This window comes from Musca vetustissima, unplaced genomic scaffold (genome assembly GCF_032173495.1).
Source record: "Musca vetustissima isolate MV318-11 ecotype Yass unplaced genomic scaffold, APGP_CSIRO_Mvet_v1 utg15299, whole genome shotgun sequence".
NCBI lineage: Eukaryota > Metazoa > Arthropoda > Insecta > Diptera > Muscidae > Musca > Musca vetustissima.
Genome location: NW_026876600.1, coordinates 400 through 19,803, shown reverse-complemented (window position 1 = coordinate 19,803; position 19,404 = coordinate 400). Strand labels below are relative to the sequence as shown.

The 19,404-nt window shown below is 34.1% G+C and overlaps 1 protein-coding gene across 1 annotated transcript; it reads right to left on the bottom strand.

Moving 5' to 3' along the window:
- Nucleotides 1–12,741: 12,741 nt before the first annotated feature.
- LOC133321144 (apolipoprotein D-like) lies at nucleotides 12,742–18,717 on the bottom strand. Its single transcript, XM_061530237.1, has 5 exons — nucleotides 18,610–18,717; nucleotides 18,413–18,543; nucleotides 18,278–18,354; nucleotides 18,105–18,203; nucleotides 12,742–13,079 (listed from the first exon to the last, which is right to left on the bottom strand). The coding sequence occupies exons 1-5, from the start codon at nucleotides 18,700–18,702 to the stop codon at nucleotides 12,835–12,837; spliced, it is 645 nt and encodes a 214-aa protein (XP_061386221.1). The 5' UTR covers nucleotides 18,703–18,717; the 3' UTR covers nucleotides 12,742–12,834.
- Between the last annotated feature and the right edge of the window lie 687 nt (nucleotides 18,718–19,404).

Sequence of the window (19,404 nt, the reverse complement as noted above, 5' to 3'; positions counted from 1 at the left end):
GAAAATATATATATCTAGATCTGAACTGATTTTCACGAAACTCAACACACATCATTCCAGACTCAATTCAGTACGCTATGGCAAATTTCGTGCAAATCGAAAGATATATAGGGACTTTGGTGCACCATTTACATTAAATCGGACGAAAAAATATATGGGAGCCATATCTAAATCTGAACCGATTTTTATAAAACTTGGCCAACATCACTACAGGTTCAATTTAGTATGCCATGCCAAATTAGAGACTTTGGTTCACCATTTACATAAAATCGGACGAAAACATATACGGGAGCTATATCTAAATCGGAAACGATTTTCAGGAAACTTAACACACATCATTCTGGACCTAATTTAGTACACTGCGCAAAATTTCGTGCAAATCGAAAGATATATACGGACTTTGGTGCACCATTTACATTAAATCGGACGAAAATATATATGGGAGCTATATCTAAATCTGAACCGATTTTCAGGAAACTTAACACACATCATTCTGGACCTAATTTAGTACACTACGCCAAATTTCGTGCAAATCGAAAGATATATACGGACTTTGGTGCTCAAGTTACATAAAATCGGACGAAACTATATATGGGAGCTATATCTAAATCTGAACCGATTTTCACGAAACTTGGGAAACATCACTCTAGGCTCAATTCAGTACGTTATGCGAAATTTCGTGCAAATCGAAAGATATATAGGTACTTTGGTGCACCATTTACATAAAATCGGACGGAACTGTATATAGGAGCTATATTTAAATCTGGACCGATTTTCACGAAACTTGGCACACTTGATTCTAGGCTCAATTTAGTACGGTATGACAAATTTCGTGCAAATCGAAAGATATACAGGGACTTTCGTGCACCAATCGGACGAAACTATATATGGGAGATATATCTAAATCTGAACCGATTTTTCCCAATTTCAATAGGGTTCGTCCTTGGGCCAAATAAATGGAGCTGTGCCAAATTTCATTCAATTCGGATTATAAATGCGACCTGTACTTTGTTTACAATTTAACACAAACAGACGGACGGACATGCATAAATCGACTGAGAAAGTGATTCTATGTATATTCTCAAAAGGAACCATGGGTCGATCTCGTTTCCTTTTGCCTGTTACAAACATATGCACAAAGACATAATACCCTGTGTGGTGAAGGGTATAAACACATGTTACGCTATTTGACTCTTTGGTGCACAATTTGTACAGATTTTGATAAAACTTAGAGCACGTTAGGCTATGCTAACTTCAGTAAGATGTGCAACGTGTGTCTAGTATTGTTGAAATCGGTTCAGATTTAGATGTAGGTCCGATTCAATATAAATTGTATTCCATAGTTTGTCAGATGAACAGAACATTTTCGACGACGTACCGAATTAAATACAGATTGAGATGCATGAAGTTTTGTTGAAATCAGTTCAGATGTAGCTCTCGTATTTTATCCCTGATATTAAGTAAATGATGCACCACATTTTTCACCAGGGATTTGGACTACAACGAATAGCGTTACTAGGAAATTATAAGAGTAACTATTGTATATATGCAAAGTAGTTCACCATTCTTGAAGTAGCAGGATTGAGGGGCAATCATTGGTTGGGCGGAGGGTAGAATTGCGCTGGAGATAATATATGTGTACAACGATGGTAGAGTTTTAAATGGGCTCCGCTCCTCAGACCAGTGGGTGATCACGTCGAAATATATGTGATCATTTGAACCTGCAGAAAGTACATCTAATATCTAAATTTATTCCGGTGTAGAGTCGAATTAATTACCTCATATTGCTTCATATATATTTATGTATGAATGTGTTCGGATAAAATAAAAACGGAGGTAATTTTAAAATATATTTTAAAATTATTTATTGTCATCGGAATTTATAATAATATTTAACACTAGCATATGCCCGCTACATCGTTAGCAAATGTGGGAACTATTTCAAATACAATTCTAATTTCCAAATTTCAAAATTCCTAAATCCAATTTGAACCAACTTTAGTACCATTTAGTACAACTAAGTACGAATTCCCCAAACAATTTACATACCTCAATTCTACACTCCAACAGTAATATCATTTCCAAATATTTAATTCACAACAGGAACCCACTCTTATCACTTATATTACGCATTATCAAAACTAACTCCATATCTCAACACTACGCACCAATTCTGAACGCAACAGAATTATACCTCTGTACTAAATTTGGTATCATTTATTAACGTTTGTACTCTAGTAATCCAAATCCAAATTTAGTACCATTTATTACACATTAATATAAATTTCTATAGATCCGACCTTAACAATCATACCAATTGTATCAAGTATAGCCTCTATACCCCAATCGTTCTCTTCAACAGTAATTTTATTTCAAAATTTCAGGATTCCAGCTCTATCGGATCACTTAAATCCAAATTGACCAACTGTAGTACCATTTAGTACAAGTAAATACGAATTACCGATATTATTTACATACCTCAATTCTACACTGCAACAGTAATATTAATTCCAAATATTTAATTGTATCGAATTCAGTACTTTTTTTTAATATAAGTACAAATTTCCACAACAGGAACCCTAACTGCAAATTTAGTACCATTTAGTACACATATGTTTGAATTCACAAAACTATGTGCATACCTCAATTATACAACAGTAATCTTAATTCAATAGTTTACTATGCCAGTTCTAAATCCAAATTGTATTAAATTTAGTACCCATAAGTACAAGTTTCCAAAACTACATCCATACCCCCCATCCTACACTCCAACAATAATCTAATTTTCAAATTTCAGCTATATCCAAATCCAAATTGTACCAAATTTTGTACCATTTAGTACACATTATTAGAAATTTCCAAAACTTCCAACATACCCCAAAATCTTACATTCAAAAATCCTACACCCCAAATTTCAGGGTTGCCGCTCGTTTGCTTCACCTAAAATTCAAATTGTACCAAATTTAGTACACATAAGCACTAATTTTCCAAACTACCAACATACCTCAATTCTACAATGCAGTTGTAATCTTATTTCCTAAATTCAGTGTTCCAGCTCTAACGGTTCACCTAAATCCAAATTGTACTAAATTTAGTACTATTTATTTATTAAGTTAATTAATGTTTTTCCTGTACAACAAGACAAACGTCTTATAAGTGGCAGTGCAGGATTATATATATAATCACATGTCCATAATTTTTTTGATAATAAGTATTTTAGATATTATAAAAGTGGTAAAAGAATGGATACATAATGGAAAATAATATATATGATTAAAAAACATGAGTTGAAATAAATTAAAAAAGATTCAACTGCAATAAAAATAAAAGAAATGTTTCTATTACAATTGTTAACAAAAAGAACGATTAGTAAATCAAATAAATGGATTGTATGATCAAACCTAACGTTTTCAATTATAAAAAATGTTGTACCAGCCGTTTTTTGAAATTACTTATATTGTTGATGCATTGCAAATCAGGTGGTAGAGCATTCCAATCGCGTATCGTGCCAATGTAAAATTGTCTCTCAGAAACCAGGCTCTTCCGACGAAAAGGTATAATTTTTCTTCCCCTATGTGATCTTGCAAATGTAATTTTTTCGAATAAATACGTTGGTTTTTGTTTGAGAATAGTTCTATGAAGGAGTTGTAGAGATTTGATTTTAAGAAGTGAGTCGAAATTTACTCCATACAAGGATTTAGAATACTGTGAGACATTTTGTCAGTTACTTAGGCCATACACGTATCGTGTTATGCTATTAAATGCGACATTCAATTTGTGACGACAGAGGGAATCACAATTGGCAAACAGCTCACAACCATATAATAAGCTTGGAACTAGGAAGGTTCTGGCCAGCAGACAGCGAATATTTGGATGCGTCACACACACATCCAAATATCACTGTCTGCTAGCCACAGAGCCCTTAATTTTGAATAGGTTTGTCCTACGATAGCATTGATATGGTTGTTCCAGCTAATGATTTGTTGAAAATTACTCCAAGATTGTTGGCGCTCGATTTTTTCATTGTTGACAAGAATGCAGTGGTGCAGCTGTGCCCCGCACGAAAACCAGATTGAACATTACTGAGCAGTGAGTTTCTTTGAAGATACTCGGACATTTGTTCCTGCACGATTTTTTTAAATATTTTTGAAATTCCGTACTTGGTATAGGTATGATTTTTGCATGCTTCCAACGACTAGGAAATGTGCTGGAAGTGAGTATGGAATTAAAGAGATATGTTAGGTCAATTCCGTCAGGACCAATGGCGTTAGATGTAACTTATTTAAAGCATTTAAGAACTTCATTACTTGAAACGCCGTGAAATTCAAAATTCCCATCACTAGCTAGATCATTTAATGTCCCTGAGTTAAATCCATAGTATGACGAGTCATTGTCTAGAGAAGGTACGTTAATAAACTTTTCATTGAGTTCGTCCACATCACCATGCTACGTTTCGCGAGCTAAACATTTTCCTAGACCAATGTCATTGACAACTTTCCATTTACTTTTTGAGTCTTGCGCATATCTTCGGGCGGAACGGAAAACCTCATAAAGCTCTGGCGTTTTAAAACGCTTCCGTCTAGAGTAAGATACATGTTTCGTCGATACATGGTTTAGAGTTGAACCAATGTTTTATTTTAGTACACATTAATAGAAATTTCCAAAACTGCCTATGTACCTACACCCCAAAAGTAATTCTAACTCAAAATTTCGGTGTTCCGTCTCTATCGATTCACCCAAATCCAAATTGTATACAAATTTTCAAACCTAGCTACATATCTTTATCCTACACTCAGGCGGTAATGTCAATTTCGAATTTCAGGATTCCAGCTCCATCGGTTTCTCTAAATTGAAATTGTACCAAATTTAGTACTTTTCGTGGACATGAATATACGCTTTCAAAACCACCTCCTTTTTACCCTTCTTCTCAACCGTAATTCGCGTTCCAAATTTCAAGTGTTTAGCTCTATCCATTTTCATGCAACGAAATTGTGTAGTTCGAATGTCCAAAAAATCGTTTGCTATATCTATTATATGCTCCATTAGTGACTTATTACAAATTTAAAACAAATGGTACCACATTTAGTCCATTAAGACTTATCTGACACGTTTGGACCCTCAGTCCAAATTTCAAGATTCTGGCTTCAGCCGTTTCGCCTGGAGTAAGTCAGTCAATCACTTTACTCTTTTATTAGTATAGATGAAATTATAGTTGTGTGGGATATCGCATGCTCTGATGCATCCATGAAGAACCTTGTAAAAAGTACTTGATAATATTGCAGCTTGAACTTGATTTCATATAAAATTTTTGTTAAATTTTTTGACAATGTGTATTTATTTTTTTTTTTTTTTTTTTGCCATTGCATAGCTTGCAAGAATTGTCATTAAAATAAAACCAACAAAGTTTTGCGTATTTTATTAACTTCGTTCTTGAAAAACAATGGAATTTACATGAGAGCTGGTGAGCGGGTACGTTGACATTTTGGTCTTGAAAAGTTTAAAGTAAACTGCTAAGATTTGCATAGTTGTTCAAAAGAATACCTTTAGAGAAGGTTTTCATTTAAAAGTTCTATGTCACACAAACGCACACACATTGACATATCGCTACCGTAATGTATGCAACTTTGTACCCAACATCACACATTGCTTGTCGTTATGGATTTACCTCGCCGGTGTTTTAAATTCAAAGAGTTTATCTTCTGGTTTCCACTTTCTGTCTGGATCTACGTCACAATATTTCCCACAAGATAGCCTCAATATATGTGCATACATATCGGTGTGTCAGAGTGTGTTTGTTAGTTCAGTTTAGAGATAACGTGGAAGTTTATTACGTTGTTGTTGCCGTGTGCTGCCTCTGGAACTTCTGAGCTTGTTAGTACATGTGCTTAAGCAATTTATCCAAAAGTTCTTAATCAATTACATAACTTTGCAAGTTGGTGTTATTTTGGCTAACGCAAAACCCAACCAACCAACCAGTGACAGCTAGACAGTTTTAGTGACACGTTCAGATTGACTCATTGCACACTTTCAATAGGTTTGCTAATTGTAAAGTGGGAAAGTTATGGAATGCAGACATATGTTAGGTGGGGTTGTAAAAATTGGAATATTGATATAACATTAAGAAAAAAATTCAACTTAATTTTTATGTTACATGTAGACAAACAAACCATGAGAATTTAAAACTTTCAACATAAGTCTACAATTTACAATATTAGATTTTCTATATAGAAATTCTGCCTTTCCCGAACGTAATCAATGTGAATATACTCGCCCTGACGAGTTTATTTCCAAATCCAAACGGACAAAATTGCCACAGGTTAAGTCTTTGAATTATATACTGTGACCCTATAATTCATGAAAATAATGTTTCACAACTTTCCTTGGACCTATTGCAGGTAATTTCATGTCTTCAGTGAAATCGAATGAGGAAATCGCTTCAGCAGAATCATCAGTAGAAATTGATATTTTATCTAAGTCATTTGCAGACAGAGCACTTTGGTTAGTCCAGTTATTATTTACTGGATCAAAATTAGATTTAAAGAAACTGGCAAACATATTGACAAATCAAAACCAGATTATGAAGATATACCATTATATGTTACTGTGGAGAGAATGTTGGATGATTTCTTTTTAGACTTCACGAAAGACGAAAAACATTTATGATTAGCTCGATGGAAACCCGAAATGTTTATTCTTGCCCGTCTGTATTACGTTGTGAATAACTGTATCCCCAAATATTCTTTTTTGTCATGAATTTCAACAGAATTGGCTGTAATTTAGTACTTTCGATTCTTACTGGATAACACATCTTCCTACCAAGAATTATCAATATGAGGGTACCTCCCAAGATTTCGGTATTTATAACCTTCATCACACTGTGGTATAGGGTATTATGTCTTTGAACATATATTTGTAACAGGTATAAAGAAACGACAAAGACCAATGGTTTCTTTGAAAATATGTATAGAATCAGACTAAGATATAGCATCAGGGATGGTCCGTGTGACGAATTTTTAGGTTTTCGACTGTCAAAAAGGTGTAAACGTCGAAAACGTCATATACCTGTATAAAATGTAATAAACGTAGTAAACGTCATTTATATCAATATTATCAGCATACACAGTTATTTTCAAGAATATATATTATTTTTACATATATCTGACTATTCCTTACTAGAACTGATAACAATTTTTAAATTTTTTCGAGAAGAAATTTTTGAAATTTTATATGGATTTGAGTAAAGCATGCGTAATTTCCAAATTAATTAATGGAAATAGCTATTTTGTCGAAAACCTAATGGATTTGGGTAGGTTTCCGACGTTTCTGACGTATGTATTATACGTCGGAAATGTATGTCATTTACGTCACTGTTTCCGACAGACCATCTCTGTATAGCATAGCTTCCATATATAATTTTGGCCTATTCATGTTAATTTTACACCAAATAATCAATGGGTACCTAATTGAGATTATATTTTAAACAGTGCAGTATACCGAATAGCATGTGTAAAGTTTGCTTTAAATCTATTTATAAAATTTTAGATAAAGATAACATTTTTAAGTTCGTTCAATTTCATGTCAATTTTCCTTCGAATAGGCGACGTCTGTTAGGAAATATATGTACAATATACTCCAAGTGGTGACGGGTATCATATAGTCGGCCCAGTCCGATTTTACTACTTTCCTTGCTGGTTTTAGAATTAATGTAATTCTGTGAATTCAGATTGGACAACGAATCTTCCTACCAAAAGTTATCAACATTGAGTTCAAAATAGGTAGTGAATATTCTTACAAAAATTATCAATATTGTTACACTTTTTACAATAGCCTCCATATTAGGATACTGGCTATTATTTGGTATTTTGTAAATAACGGATCCATTTTTTACCCCAATTGGCAGTAATTTATTTTTCATTGGGTATCAAAATGCCCTATCATGACGCAGTCGCGGTATATAAAGGTATCCAGCGGTATTTTAAATGCCCACCTCGTGGTTGAGGGTATAAACTGTTTGGCCGGGTATAAAATGTTAACTAATATGTTTCACTTACATGTTATATCTCTTATATAAAGAACTTAAATTGATGATTGTCTCTCTTATAGTTCTATAGAATATATTTTTAAAAAAATCCATACCGACTTAAACTCTTGAAGTCAAATTCCCAGCCATACAATAATTTGGTGGCAATAAGTTGCGTTTACCCGTTATGCTTCCCACTTTTCTTCCACTTCGTTACTTTATATTAGTCTTCCAGGTGGAAAAATATTTGAGCTGTAAATTGTTGACCGATCATCATCATCAAGACAGACATACTCTACACTCAATTAAGGTATCTACCCTAATGTTATATGAAGTTAACAACATATTTTGCTGTAACTTTTGTCCTAACATATTGTTAGGAAATTATGGTAGCACTCATGTCACAATTTTTAGCCAAAGACCCAATCACATGTATGACGTTAGGTGCACGTAGGCGAACAGTTAGTCATAATGTTATTTCAATTTATTTTGAAGCATGCCTATTTTTGGCCAAAGGTTATTTAAGTTATAATAAATGTTGATAACAGCAGAAAGTATGTGGATTTTTTTTAGAATTTAACAAATAACAAAAATCTGTAAATGAATTTGTTTTTTATACCCTTCACCACACTGTGGTATTATGTCTTTGTGCACATATTTGTAACAGGCACAAGGAAACGATATAGACCCATAGTTCCTTTTGAGAATATGCATAGAATCACTTTCTGAGTCGATTTATGCATGTCCGTCCGTCCGTCTGTCCGTCTATTGGTGTTAAATTGTAAACAAATTACAGGTCGCATTTATAATCCGATTTGGATGAAATTTGGCACAGCTCATTTGTTTTAGATAAAGCTCCCATATATATTTTCGTCCGATTTAAAGTAAATGGTGCACCAAATTCCCTATATATATATTTGGATTTGCACGAAATTTGGTATAACGTACTGAATTGATCCTAGAATGATGTCTGCCAATTTTCGTGAAAATTAGTCCAGATTTAGATATAGCACCCATATATAGTTTTGCCCGATTTCATGTAAATGGTGCACCAAAGTTCCTATATATCTTTCGATTTGCACGAAATTTGGCATAGGGAACTGAATTGAGCCTAGAATAATGTCTGCCAAGTTTCGTGAAAATCGGTCCAGATTTAGATATAGCTCTCATATATAGTTTCGCCCGATTTCATGTAAATGGTGCACCAAAGTCCCTATATATCTTTCGATTTGCACGAAATTTAACATACGATACTGAACTGTGTTTGGAATGATGTCTGCCATGGTTCGTGCAAATCGGTCCAGATATAGAGATAGCTCCCATATATAGTTTCGTCCGATTTCATGTAAATGGTGCACTAAAGTTCCAATGTATCTTTCGATTTGCACGAAATTAGGCATAACGTACTGAATTGAGCCTAGAGTGATGTCTGCCAAGTTTCGTGAAAATCGGTTCAGATTTAAATACAGCTCCCATATATATGTTAGTCCGATTTCATGTAAATGGTTCACCAAAGTCCACATATATCTTTCGAAATTGGCATAGCGTACTGAGTTGATGCTGGAATGATGTGTGCTGAGTTTCGTGAAAATCGGTTCAGATCTAAATATATATATTTTTCTCCGATTTAATGTAAATTATGTACCAAAGATCTTGTGTTGCATAGCGTACTGAATTTAATCCAGAATTATGTGTGCCAAGTTTCGTGAAAATCGGTTGAGATTTAGATATAGCTCCCAAGGTACCAATATATGTCTGATAGGAACAAAACGTACTGAAATTAGTATAACCTAACCTGTGACAAATTTCGTTGAAATATTTCTTTGCAATTGACTTACGACTACAGCCTTCGATATTTACCATAATAGCGTTATCTTGAATCGTAGAAGTATTGCACATATAAACTAAACGAACAAATAAAACTCAATAACTATGAAATTTTTCCTAATTTTTCCTTTTCGTGCCAACTTCAAAATAGTTAATTCAGTGATATATTTTAGTGTATTGTATCTAGATACTTACACAACTGCAGACATTGTAAAGACTTGCCATGGTTTAAGTTTTCTCACAGCATAGTGATATTTTGTACGTGCAACGAATATGGCAATATTTGTTTTTTGTGTATAAATTGCATATGAAATAAAACAAAGGCGAATGCTGTACAATTCACAGAAAACTATGCGAACCACTTACTATGTAAGGATATACTCCCTCAAAAAGACATACATATGACTTATTCTTATACAGAGCTCTTGTTAAACGACATTGTCATATATAAGATGTAAGTTCATATCAATTTCTAAATCTGTATTTGTACTACACAAACACGTGCGAACGCGTGTACGTGTATTTTATTGCACAGCATTTATTTTATCCATGACCATTAACTCAGGTGTATTTTAAAATGACCTCACTACTTAATGGTATATCAGGACGTACAAGCAGTCTGTTGTAGTTAATAATTGCAAAAGGATTAAAGAATCGAATCCATAGGATTAAAAATTTTCAAATTCTTTGATTCTTCTATATCCTTTCAGAATCGTGACGTATGCAATTTTCTAGAAATAACCGGCGACCTTCTTATGTACGGCCATTTATAACTACACGCCACTTGTAAACTGTTCGATGTGCGACTACCTACAAAATTTTAATGGTTCCAGGTTCCTTTGAAAATATCCATAGAATCACTTTCTGAGTTGATTTATGCATGTCCGTCTGTCCATGTTTAAAAAAAAGCACAGATCACATGTATGACCCAATTTAGAAGAATTTTGACACAGCTCATTTATTTGGCCCAAGGACGAACCCCATTGGAATTGGAGTCAGTTCAGATTTATCTATATAGCTCTCATATATATTTTCGTCCGGTTTTGTCTGAATGGTGCAAACATCCAATATTTGAACGATTGAAACAAAATTCTGTTCACCGTACTTTTTGGAAATCGGTTCAGATTTAGATGTAGCTCCCATATATATTTTCGTCTGATTTTTGGTAAATTGTGCACCAATATTTGTCCGATTTAGACAAAATTTAGCATAACGCATGGAATTGAGACTAGGATAAAGTGTGTTAATTGCCATTAAAATCGGTTCAGATTTATCTATAGCTCCTATATATAGCTTCCTCCGATTTTTGTCCGATTGAAACAAAATTTGGCAAAACGTATGGAATTGTGACTAGGATAGAGTGCGTTAAGTTTTATTGAAATCGGATAAGATATAGATATAGTTCCCATACATATTTTCGTCCGATTTTAGGTTAATGGGGTACCAATTTATCAATTTTTGTCCGATTGAGACCCAATTTTGCCCAGCGTACTGAATTAGGTCCAATTTGATGTCTGTGAAGTTTTGTTGAATTCGGTTCAGATTTAGATATAGCCCCATATATAACTTCGTCCGATTTTATATAAATAGTGCACCAAACTCCCAATTTTTGTTCGATTGTGACGAAATTTGGCATAACTTATGGAATTGGTACTAGGATAGAGTGTTTTAAGTTTAATTGAAATCGGATCAGATATAGCTCCCATGTATACACTTTCGTCCGATTTTATCTAAATGGTGCATCAAACTCCCAATATTTGTTTGATTGAGACAAAATTTGGCTCAGCGTTCTGAAATAGGTCCAGATAGACGTATGCGAAGTTTCGTTGAAATTAATTCAGATTAGCATAGTTTTCCATTTTACGTTAATGGTACACCATAGATCATTATCCATTGCACGGTATTATGTTTAACATATTAAATCGGGTATAGAATGACTAGTGTTAAGTTTTATTTATATATTTTTGTCCGGTTTAATATAAATGGTGAACCAAATAACTAACATTTTTCTGATTGGGACGAATTTGTGCACAACGTACCATATTGGAGCTAAAATAACTCGTATTGGATTTCGTAGAATATTTTCAGATTTAGATATAACTCCTATATTTTTTCGTTTGAGATATAATTGTGGACATCATACTGTGCTGCACCATACCAAATGTTGTATGCCACGGTTGCTCATACAAAAGGTACAACAAAGAATCTTAGTCTGCCAGATTGACATGAACATTTTTCATAGATTTCAGAATAGTGTGTGTATGTTCCCGATTCCCTTTCAATGGTCCGCCAAAGATGCTATATCTGTTCTGTCTATGGGATCTCTTGTATGTACCCAAAGTGGTGAACGGTACCATTTGTCGGGCCGTCCACCTTTTGGCATCGCCTAATTCTCTATTCTCTTTCCTTACTGTTTTTTTTTTTTTGCTTTTTTTCAAGTCGCTCTAAAGGTCACAAATATGACCCGAACGTCACGAAATTGTACACGAACGATGTTAATTGGTCATTATTTTGGTTCAAATGATTCAAGAGGAATAATATGGGGGATATACTGAAATTTGTATTGGGATATCCGTATAAGATTTAATTAAATACAGTGGTAGTTGTGTAGGGTATCATATGTTCGGCACCGTCCGACGATATTGTTACATATGTCAAATTATATTGCCCTCCTCAAATATTAAACTCGTACAGTTAAAATAAAGCTATTTATAGACAGAAAATAATATAATTTATTAAAAAATTTAAAAAAACTTAAAACTACAAAGAAATTTGTTTTTTAGTACATCAATTATACAGCTTGTGTTCTTCGAAATCATTTGACATTAAACTTTACTTTAATTACTTAAAAAAAAACAATACAATAAAAAAAATACAATTCACTCATTCTGTCGCTAAGTCTATAAAGTGTACAATGAACGTCGCATAAAATACATAAATGACATAAACATCTCAACGATGCGTCTGATAAGACGCCCAAGCAATTCTCATGCCGTCTGAATGACATTCGACGGTGTTGTTGAACTGAAATCAATCGATTGATCTGAGACAGTTGAAGCGTCGGCAACTTGGTCACTGCCATTCTCATCGTTGTCGTTGACATCTGGGCAATCGGTTTGAGTTGATTTCATTAGAAATTCTTCGGACAAATTATTATCTTTGATGACTTGTTTTGCGGCACGAATGGCCTCTTCGCTGGGTTGTCGTTGACGGCTTAATATCCAAATGATTTCTGAAAGTAAACATGAGAAAAGGAAGAGTTTTAAAAATGTGAGGTTTTGTGTTTGATGGACTGAGGAGCAATTAGTTATAATTTCTCATAAATTGCTTCTTTGCGAATAACCGCAATGTCTTCACTGTAATTAATTATAAAAGCATAAAAATAATTATATGTAGTATTTTGATATGACTTACAGACGTGTGATGTGTGCGTGTGTGAGACAATTTCTAATTGTTTTTACATTTTGCATAATTAATTACATTAAGCCCTGTAGAAAAGGTATCGCATTCAATGAAGAAACTGGGTTGGGTAGTTAGATTGGCATTGATAAGCAGTATCAGATTGTAAATTGTATTGAAATATTATTTAATTATAAAAATAAGTAAAGTTTTGGCTGAATCTTAAGCAAAGAATTTTTAACATGTGATCAACAATGTTCTTTGCTTTAAAATCAGTTGATAAAAACCGGTACAAATTCGGATTAATTATCTAAAAATCCGGTTCAACAATTTTGTGATCCGTTCTGTCTCTTGCGAATGTGTTCTCATTTGCTATATGAGATATTATATTATGTTGGGGAAAAATCCATTATTTTTCGGCAGATGACTGTACTGATAGATTAAGCCAGAGAGCCAGTCATGTACTCTTTCTAATACCGTTGGAATTTCCGGATTCCGATGTTCCAGCGATGAGTTATAATGCCCGCCATCACAAATAAGGACTTTTCTTTAATCATCAAAAACAGCAACAACCAAATTTTGCAAATTATTTTTCTTCTTCTTTAAGGGAACCCCCCCATTCTCGATTTTAATTTTTCAAGATATTCAATGGGCTGGTAAATCAATACCAATGCTTGTTAAAGTTTGTAACTTTGCACATATATATTTGAAGATTTAAAATAGAAGAAAAATAATTTACAAAACAATGTTGTTATTGTTTTGTTGTTGTTTTTTATAATTAAAGAAAAGTCCTTGTCTTTGATTGCGGGCATGATAACTCCTCACTGGAACATCGGAATCCGAAAATTCCAACGGTGTTACAAAAAGTACATGTCTAGCTCTCGTATGAACTAGGATTATTGACTTCGCTCTAAAATTAACAAAATGGCGGACCTTTGAAAAAATATTTTTGGGAAATCGTCAATTTTTTACCCAAAACCAAGTTAAAAAACCAGTAAGGAAAGTAGTAAAGTCGGACGGGGCCGACTATATGATACCCTTCACCACTATGGATATATTAAACAGGACTATTAACATGAAATTGGATGAAATAAAATATGTGATATTTATCTAAATGTGAATCTACCTATATATACATAAGTTATATAAATCGACTTTAATCAAATATAAATAGGTTATCTGTTGGGCTATGTCTGTACTTCTAGAAAACGCAACTACGTAATTCTATGCTCAATTTTGTACGTTGTGCAAAATTTGATGTCAACCTGACTAGCATGAAGAGTTTGATGTCCAATTTACTTAAAATCGGGCGAAAATATATATGGAAGCTCTATCCAAATATATCGAAGGATATATAGGGACTTTGGTGCACCATTTACATGAAATCGGACGAAACTATATCTGAATCTGGGCCGATTTTCTCGAAACTGGGCAGACATCATTCTATGCTCAATTCAGTACGTTATGCCAAATTTCCTGCAAATCGAAAGATATATAGGGACTTTGGGGCACCATTAACATGAAATCGGACGAAACTATATATGGGAGCTATATCTAAATCTGGACCGATTTTCGCGAAACTGGGCAGACATCATTCTAGCCTCAATTCAGTACGTTATGCCAAATTTCATGCAAATCGAAAGATATATAAGGACTTTGGTACACCATTTACCTTAAATCGGAGGAAGATATATACGGGAGCTATATCTAAATCTGAACCGATTATCACGAAACTTTGCACACATCATTCTAGACTTAATTCAGTGCGCTATGCCAAATTTCCTGCAAATCGAAAGATATATAGGGACTTTAGTACGCCATTTACCAAAAATCGGCCGAAACTATATATGGGAACTATATCTAAATCTGAACCGATTTGCACGAAACTTGGCACACATCTTTCGTGGCTCAATTCAGTACGCTATGCCAAATTTCGTGCAAATCGAAAGATTTTCAGGGTCTAAAGTCCGTAAATCGGGCGAAACTATATATGGGAGCTATATATAAATCTGAACCGATTTTCACGAAACTTGGCACACATCTTTCGTGGCTCAATTCAGTACGCTATGCCAAATTTCGTGCAAATCGAAAGATTTTCAGGGTCTAAAGTCCGTAAATCGGGCAAAAATATATATGGGAGCTATATCTAAATCTGAACCGATTTTTCCCAATTTCAATAGGGTTCGTCCTTGGGCCAAACAAATGAGCTGTGCCAAATTTCATCCAAATCGGATCATAAATGCGACCTGTACTTTGTTTACAATTTAACACCAACAGACGGACAGACGGACATGCATAAATCGATTCAGAAAGTGATTCTATGCACATTCTCAAAAGGAACCATGGGTCTATCTCGATAATTTTTGCCTGTTACAAACATATGCACAAAGACATAATACCCTGTACCACAGTGTGGTGAAGGGTATAATAAGGAAGATCTTCACTGATTGGCTTTATTCTAGTTCATACGATAGCTGTACACTCACAGAGAAACCTCTTTATAACTCGGGAATTACTTAAGTATATGAAAAGAAGTGAATAGTTTTGGGTTAATTGACCTGTCGTTGCAAACTTTCCATGATATTGACTTTGATGTACAACAAATGAAAAAGCGTTAAGTTCGGCCGGGACGATTGACATTGATGGGAACTATATCTAAATCTGGACCGATTTTCAGGAAACTTAACACACATCATTCTAGAGCTAATTCATTACGCCACGCCATATTTCGTGCAAATCGAAAGATATCTAGGGACTTTGGTACACCATTTACATAAAATCGTATGAAAATATATGTGATCTATATCTAAATCTGGATCGATTTTCAGAAAACTTAACACACATCATTCTAGAGGTAATTCATTACGCTATGCCAAATTTCGTGCAAATCGAAAGATATATAGGGACTTTGGTACACCATTTACATAAAATCGGACGAAAATATATATGGGTGCTTTATCTAAATATGGACCGATTTTCAGGAAACTTAACACACATCATTCTAGAGGCAATTCATTACGCTATGCCAAATTTCGTGCAAATCAAAAGATATATAGGGACTTTGGTACACCAAAATATATATGGGAGCTATATATAAATCTGGACCGATTTTCACGGAACTTGGCAGACATCATTCTAGACCTTATTAATTACGCTGTGCAAATTTCGTGCAAAACGAAAGATATATAGGAACTTTGGTACACCATATACATTAAATCGGACGAAAATATATATGGAAGCTATATCTTAATCTGAACCCATTTTTCCCAATTTCAATAGGGTTCGTCCTTGGGCCAAACAAATGAGCTGTGCCAAATTTTATCCAATTCGGATCATAAATGCGACTTGCACTTTGTTCACAATTTAACATGGACAGACAGACGGACGGACGGATATGCATAGATCGTCTTAAAAAGTGATTCTATGCATATTCTCAAAAGAAGCCATGTGTCTACCTCGTTTCCTTTTGCCTGTTACAAACATATGCACAAAGACATAACACCCTGTACCACAGAGTGGTGAAGGGTATAAAAAGGGGGTTATATGAGGACGACCACAAAAAGGGGGCAAATATTAAACATTTTTGGTTGAGAGATTTGTTACCATATACGACTACAATATACCAAATTGCAGCGAATTGGTATAGGTGAAGGGTATAAAAAAGGAGTTACATGGGGACGACCACAAAAAGGGGGCAAATATTAAAAATTTTTGTTAGAGAGATTTGTTACCATATACGACTACAATATACCAAATTGCAGCGAATTCGGTTGAAAAACGCGCTCAAGAACCCCAAAATACCGAAAACTGGGGGGTACCCTTATATGGGGGCTCACCGAAAAAATGGATTTTATGTGGAGAGATTTGGTACCAATTAAAAACTCTACATACTAAATTACAGCCAAATTCGGGGGAAAAATACGATCAAAACCCCCAAAATACAGAAAATTATGAGGTACCGTTTTATGGGGGCTATCAGAAAAAGTGGTCCTATATTTATAATTTTTTGTGTAGATAGTTAGTACCCAATTTACCAAACTTCAGCGTATTCGGTTTAAAAACGCGCTCACGAGCCCCAAAATTCCGAAAATTGGGAGGTACTGTTATATGGGAGCTATGCCTAAACGTGGACCGATATACCCCATCTTCGAATTTAACCTGCCTGTAGACAAAAGGCAAACCTATGCAAAATTTTAGCACCCTATCTTAATTCCTTCAGAAGATAGCGTGATTACAACAGACGGACGGAAATGACTATATTGCTTAGAAGTTCACCATGATCAAAAATATATGTACTTTATAGGGTCGGAAATGAATATTTCGATGAGTTACAAACGGAATGATAAAATTAGTATACTATGGTGGAGGGTATAATAATCTCAATACCCTTCATTTTGAACTTTGGGTATTTGGTGCACCGTTTAGACGAAATCGTATGATATTATTTATGGATACTACATGTAAACCATTAACATAAATTGGGTCGAAATGATATATAGGAGCTCTATCAAAAAAGGAACCGATTTCAAGAAAACCTCACGTACGTCAACCTGTGCTTATTTCAGTACGTTGTGCTCAAAGATATAATACCCTGTACCACAATGTGGTGTAGGGTATAGAAATTCACGCTTGTAGCTCTTGAAAAATATTCTTAAAATCTGCGCTTTTATTCCCTAAAATTTATTTTGAAATTCTTGAATTTCTTGAAACATATTTTAAAATCCACTCTAGAAGTCCTAAATAAAATACTTCAAAACTCCACGCTTGAGGACTCAAAAATTCCCCGCTAATACATTTTGAGAATAATATTTTAAAAATCCACTCGTATCTATGAACAAAAATAATCAGCAATACTTACTTGTATGTGCAAACGAGCTGACATTTTTACAGCTGTAGACAACAACCCAATTGTCATAGTCGGTACCCAATATCAAATAATTTGGTTCATTGACTTCTTCTAAATAAATCAAAATGGAAACAAAATTAGGTTATCAGTGCTAGACTTTCGGCTCTTATTAAGTATTCACATACGATTTCTAAATGCAACTGCCAACTGGCCGGGTGCAATTACTTTGGCCGTACCCTGGACACTGCTCGATTTATTTACACTAACAAAAGAAAATAAATCCCTTATTCGATGTGATTATTTTTCCACTTCATACTCACATGACAAATGTTCCGACATTTTTTACCGCCACAGTATTGTTGCCATTATTTTTATAAATGGCATATTGACATTTTTGTCCCGCTTCCCAAATGAAAGGATATTTTGAATATTCATACCAAATACCCATATACTATAATGAAAATTAAGTGTATTAGTATGAGTAGTTATGTGTATACATATGTACGTATTTATTTACTCTATCCAAATCGAATGATTCAACAATTTTCACATTGGGACAATTTTCTGGAAATGGCACCTGGCCCATGACGTTGTGAAAACACCACACCATCAACGATAATAAAAATACGCTAAAAAAATAAACGGACGAAAAATAAATGTTATTATAAATTATGAAAATTGAATGCAATTAGATGATTGCATATTAAATAAATAATACACATCTAACAATAATAGAGGTTTTAACAATGAAATATTTGTAATGATACTTTTTTTTAAAGGTTAGTACAAATATTGAAATGTGATTTAAATAAATATTCAATGTAAAACCACCATGATATATATTTAATTAAAAATAAACAAGTTTTCTGCACATATGAATGCATAGTAGGGAAGGTGTACAAATCAACGGAATGGAATCAAAAATCACAACAGATTAGGTACCCCCACCCCAATGCGTTGTGAAGTGCGAACACTAACATGAGTGGTCAGTCCCTTGGAATTGCTTAAATAAATATCGGGCAACGGTATATTCAATTTAACAAATTTGAATATATTCGAAATTCCCACAATTCCGAAATAAATATAATCAAAATTAAACGTTATTAAGTTCAAACTTCGAATAAACTACATCCTTTGGTGAGGATTCAAAACTTTCAGGAACCTTACATGAGGACGTTGACCAGAGATGGTCCGTCAGAAATAGTGACGTAAATGACATACATTTCTGACGTATAATACATACGTCAGAAACGTCGGAAACCGATCCAAAACCATTAGGTTTTTGACAAAATAGCTATTTCCATTAATCAGT

Excerpts from the sequence above, each read along its gene's own strand:
- LOC133321144 (XM_061530237.1), bottom strand. The coding sequence starts at position 18,702 with ATGGTGTGGTGTTTTCACAACGTCATGGGCCAGGTGCCATTTCCAGAA. Across the intron at positions 18,204-18,277 it reads GGCAGTTGCATTTAGAAATC|AAGAAGTCAATGAACCAAAT; the intron begins GTATGTGAATAC and ends TGATTTATTTAG. Across the intron at positions 13,080-18,104 it reads CAGCTCGTTTGCACATACAA|AAATCATTTGGATATTAAGC; the intron begins GTAAGTATTGCT and ends GTTTACTTTCAG.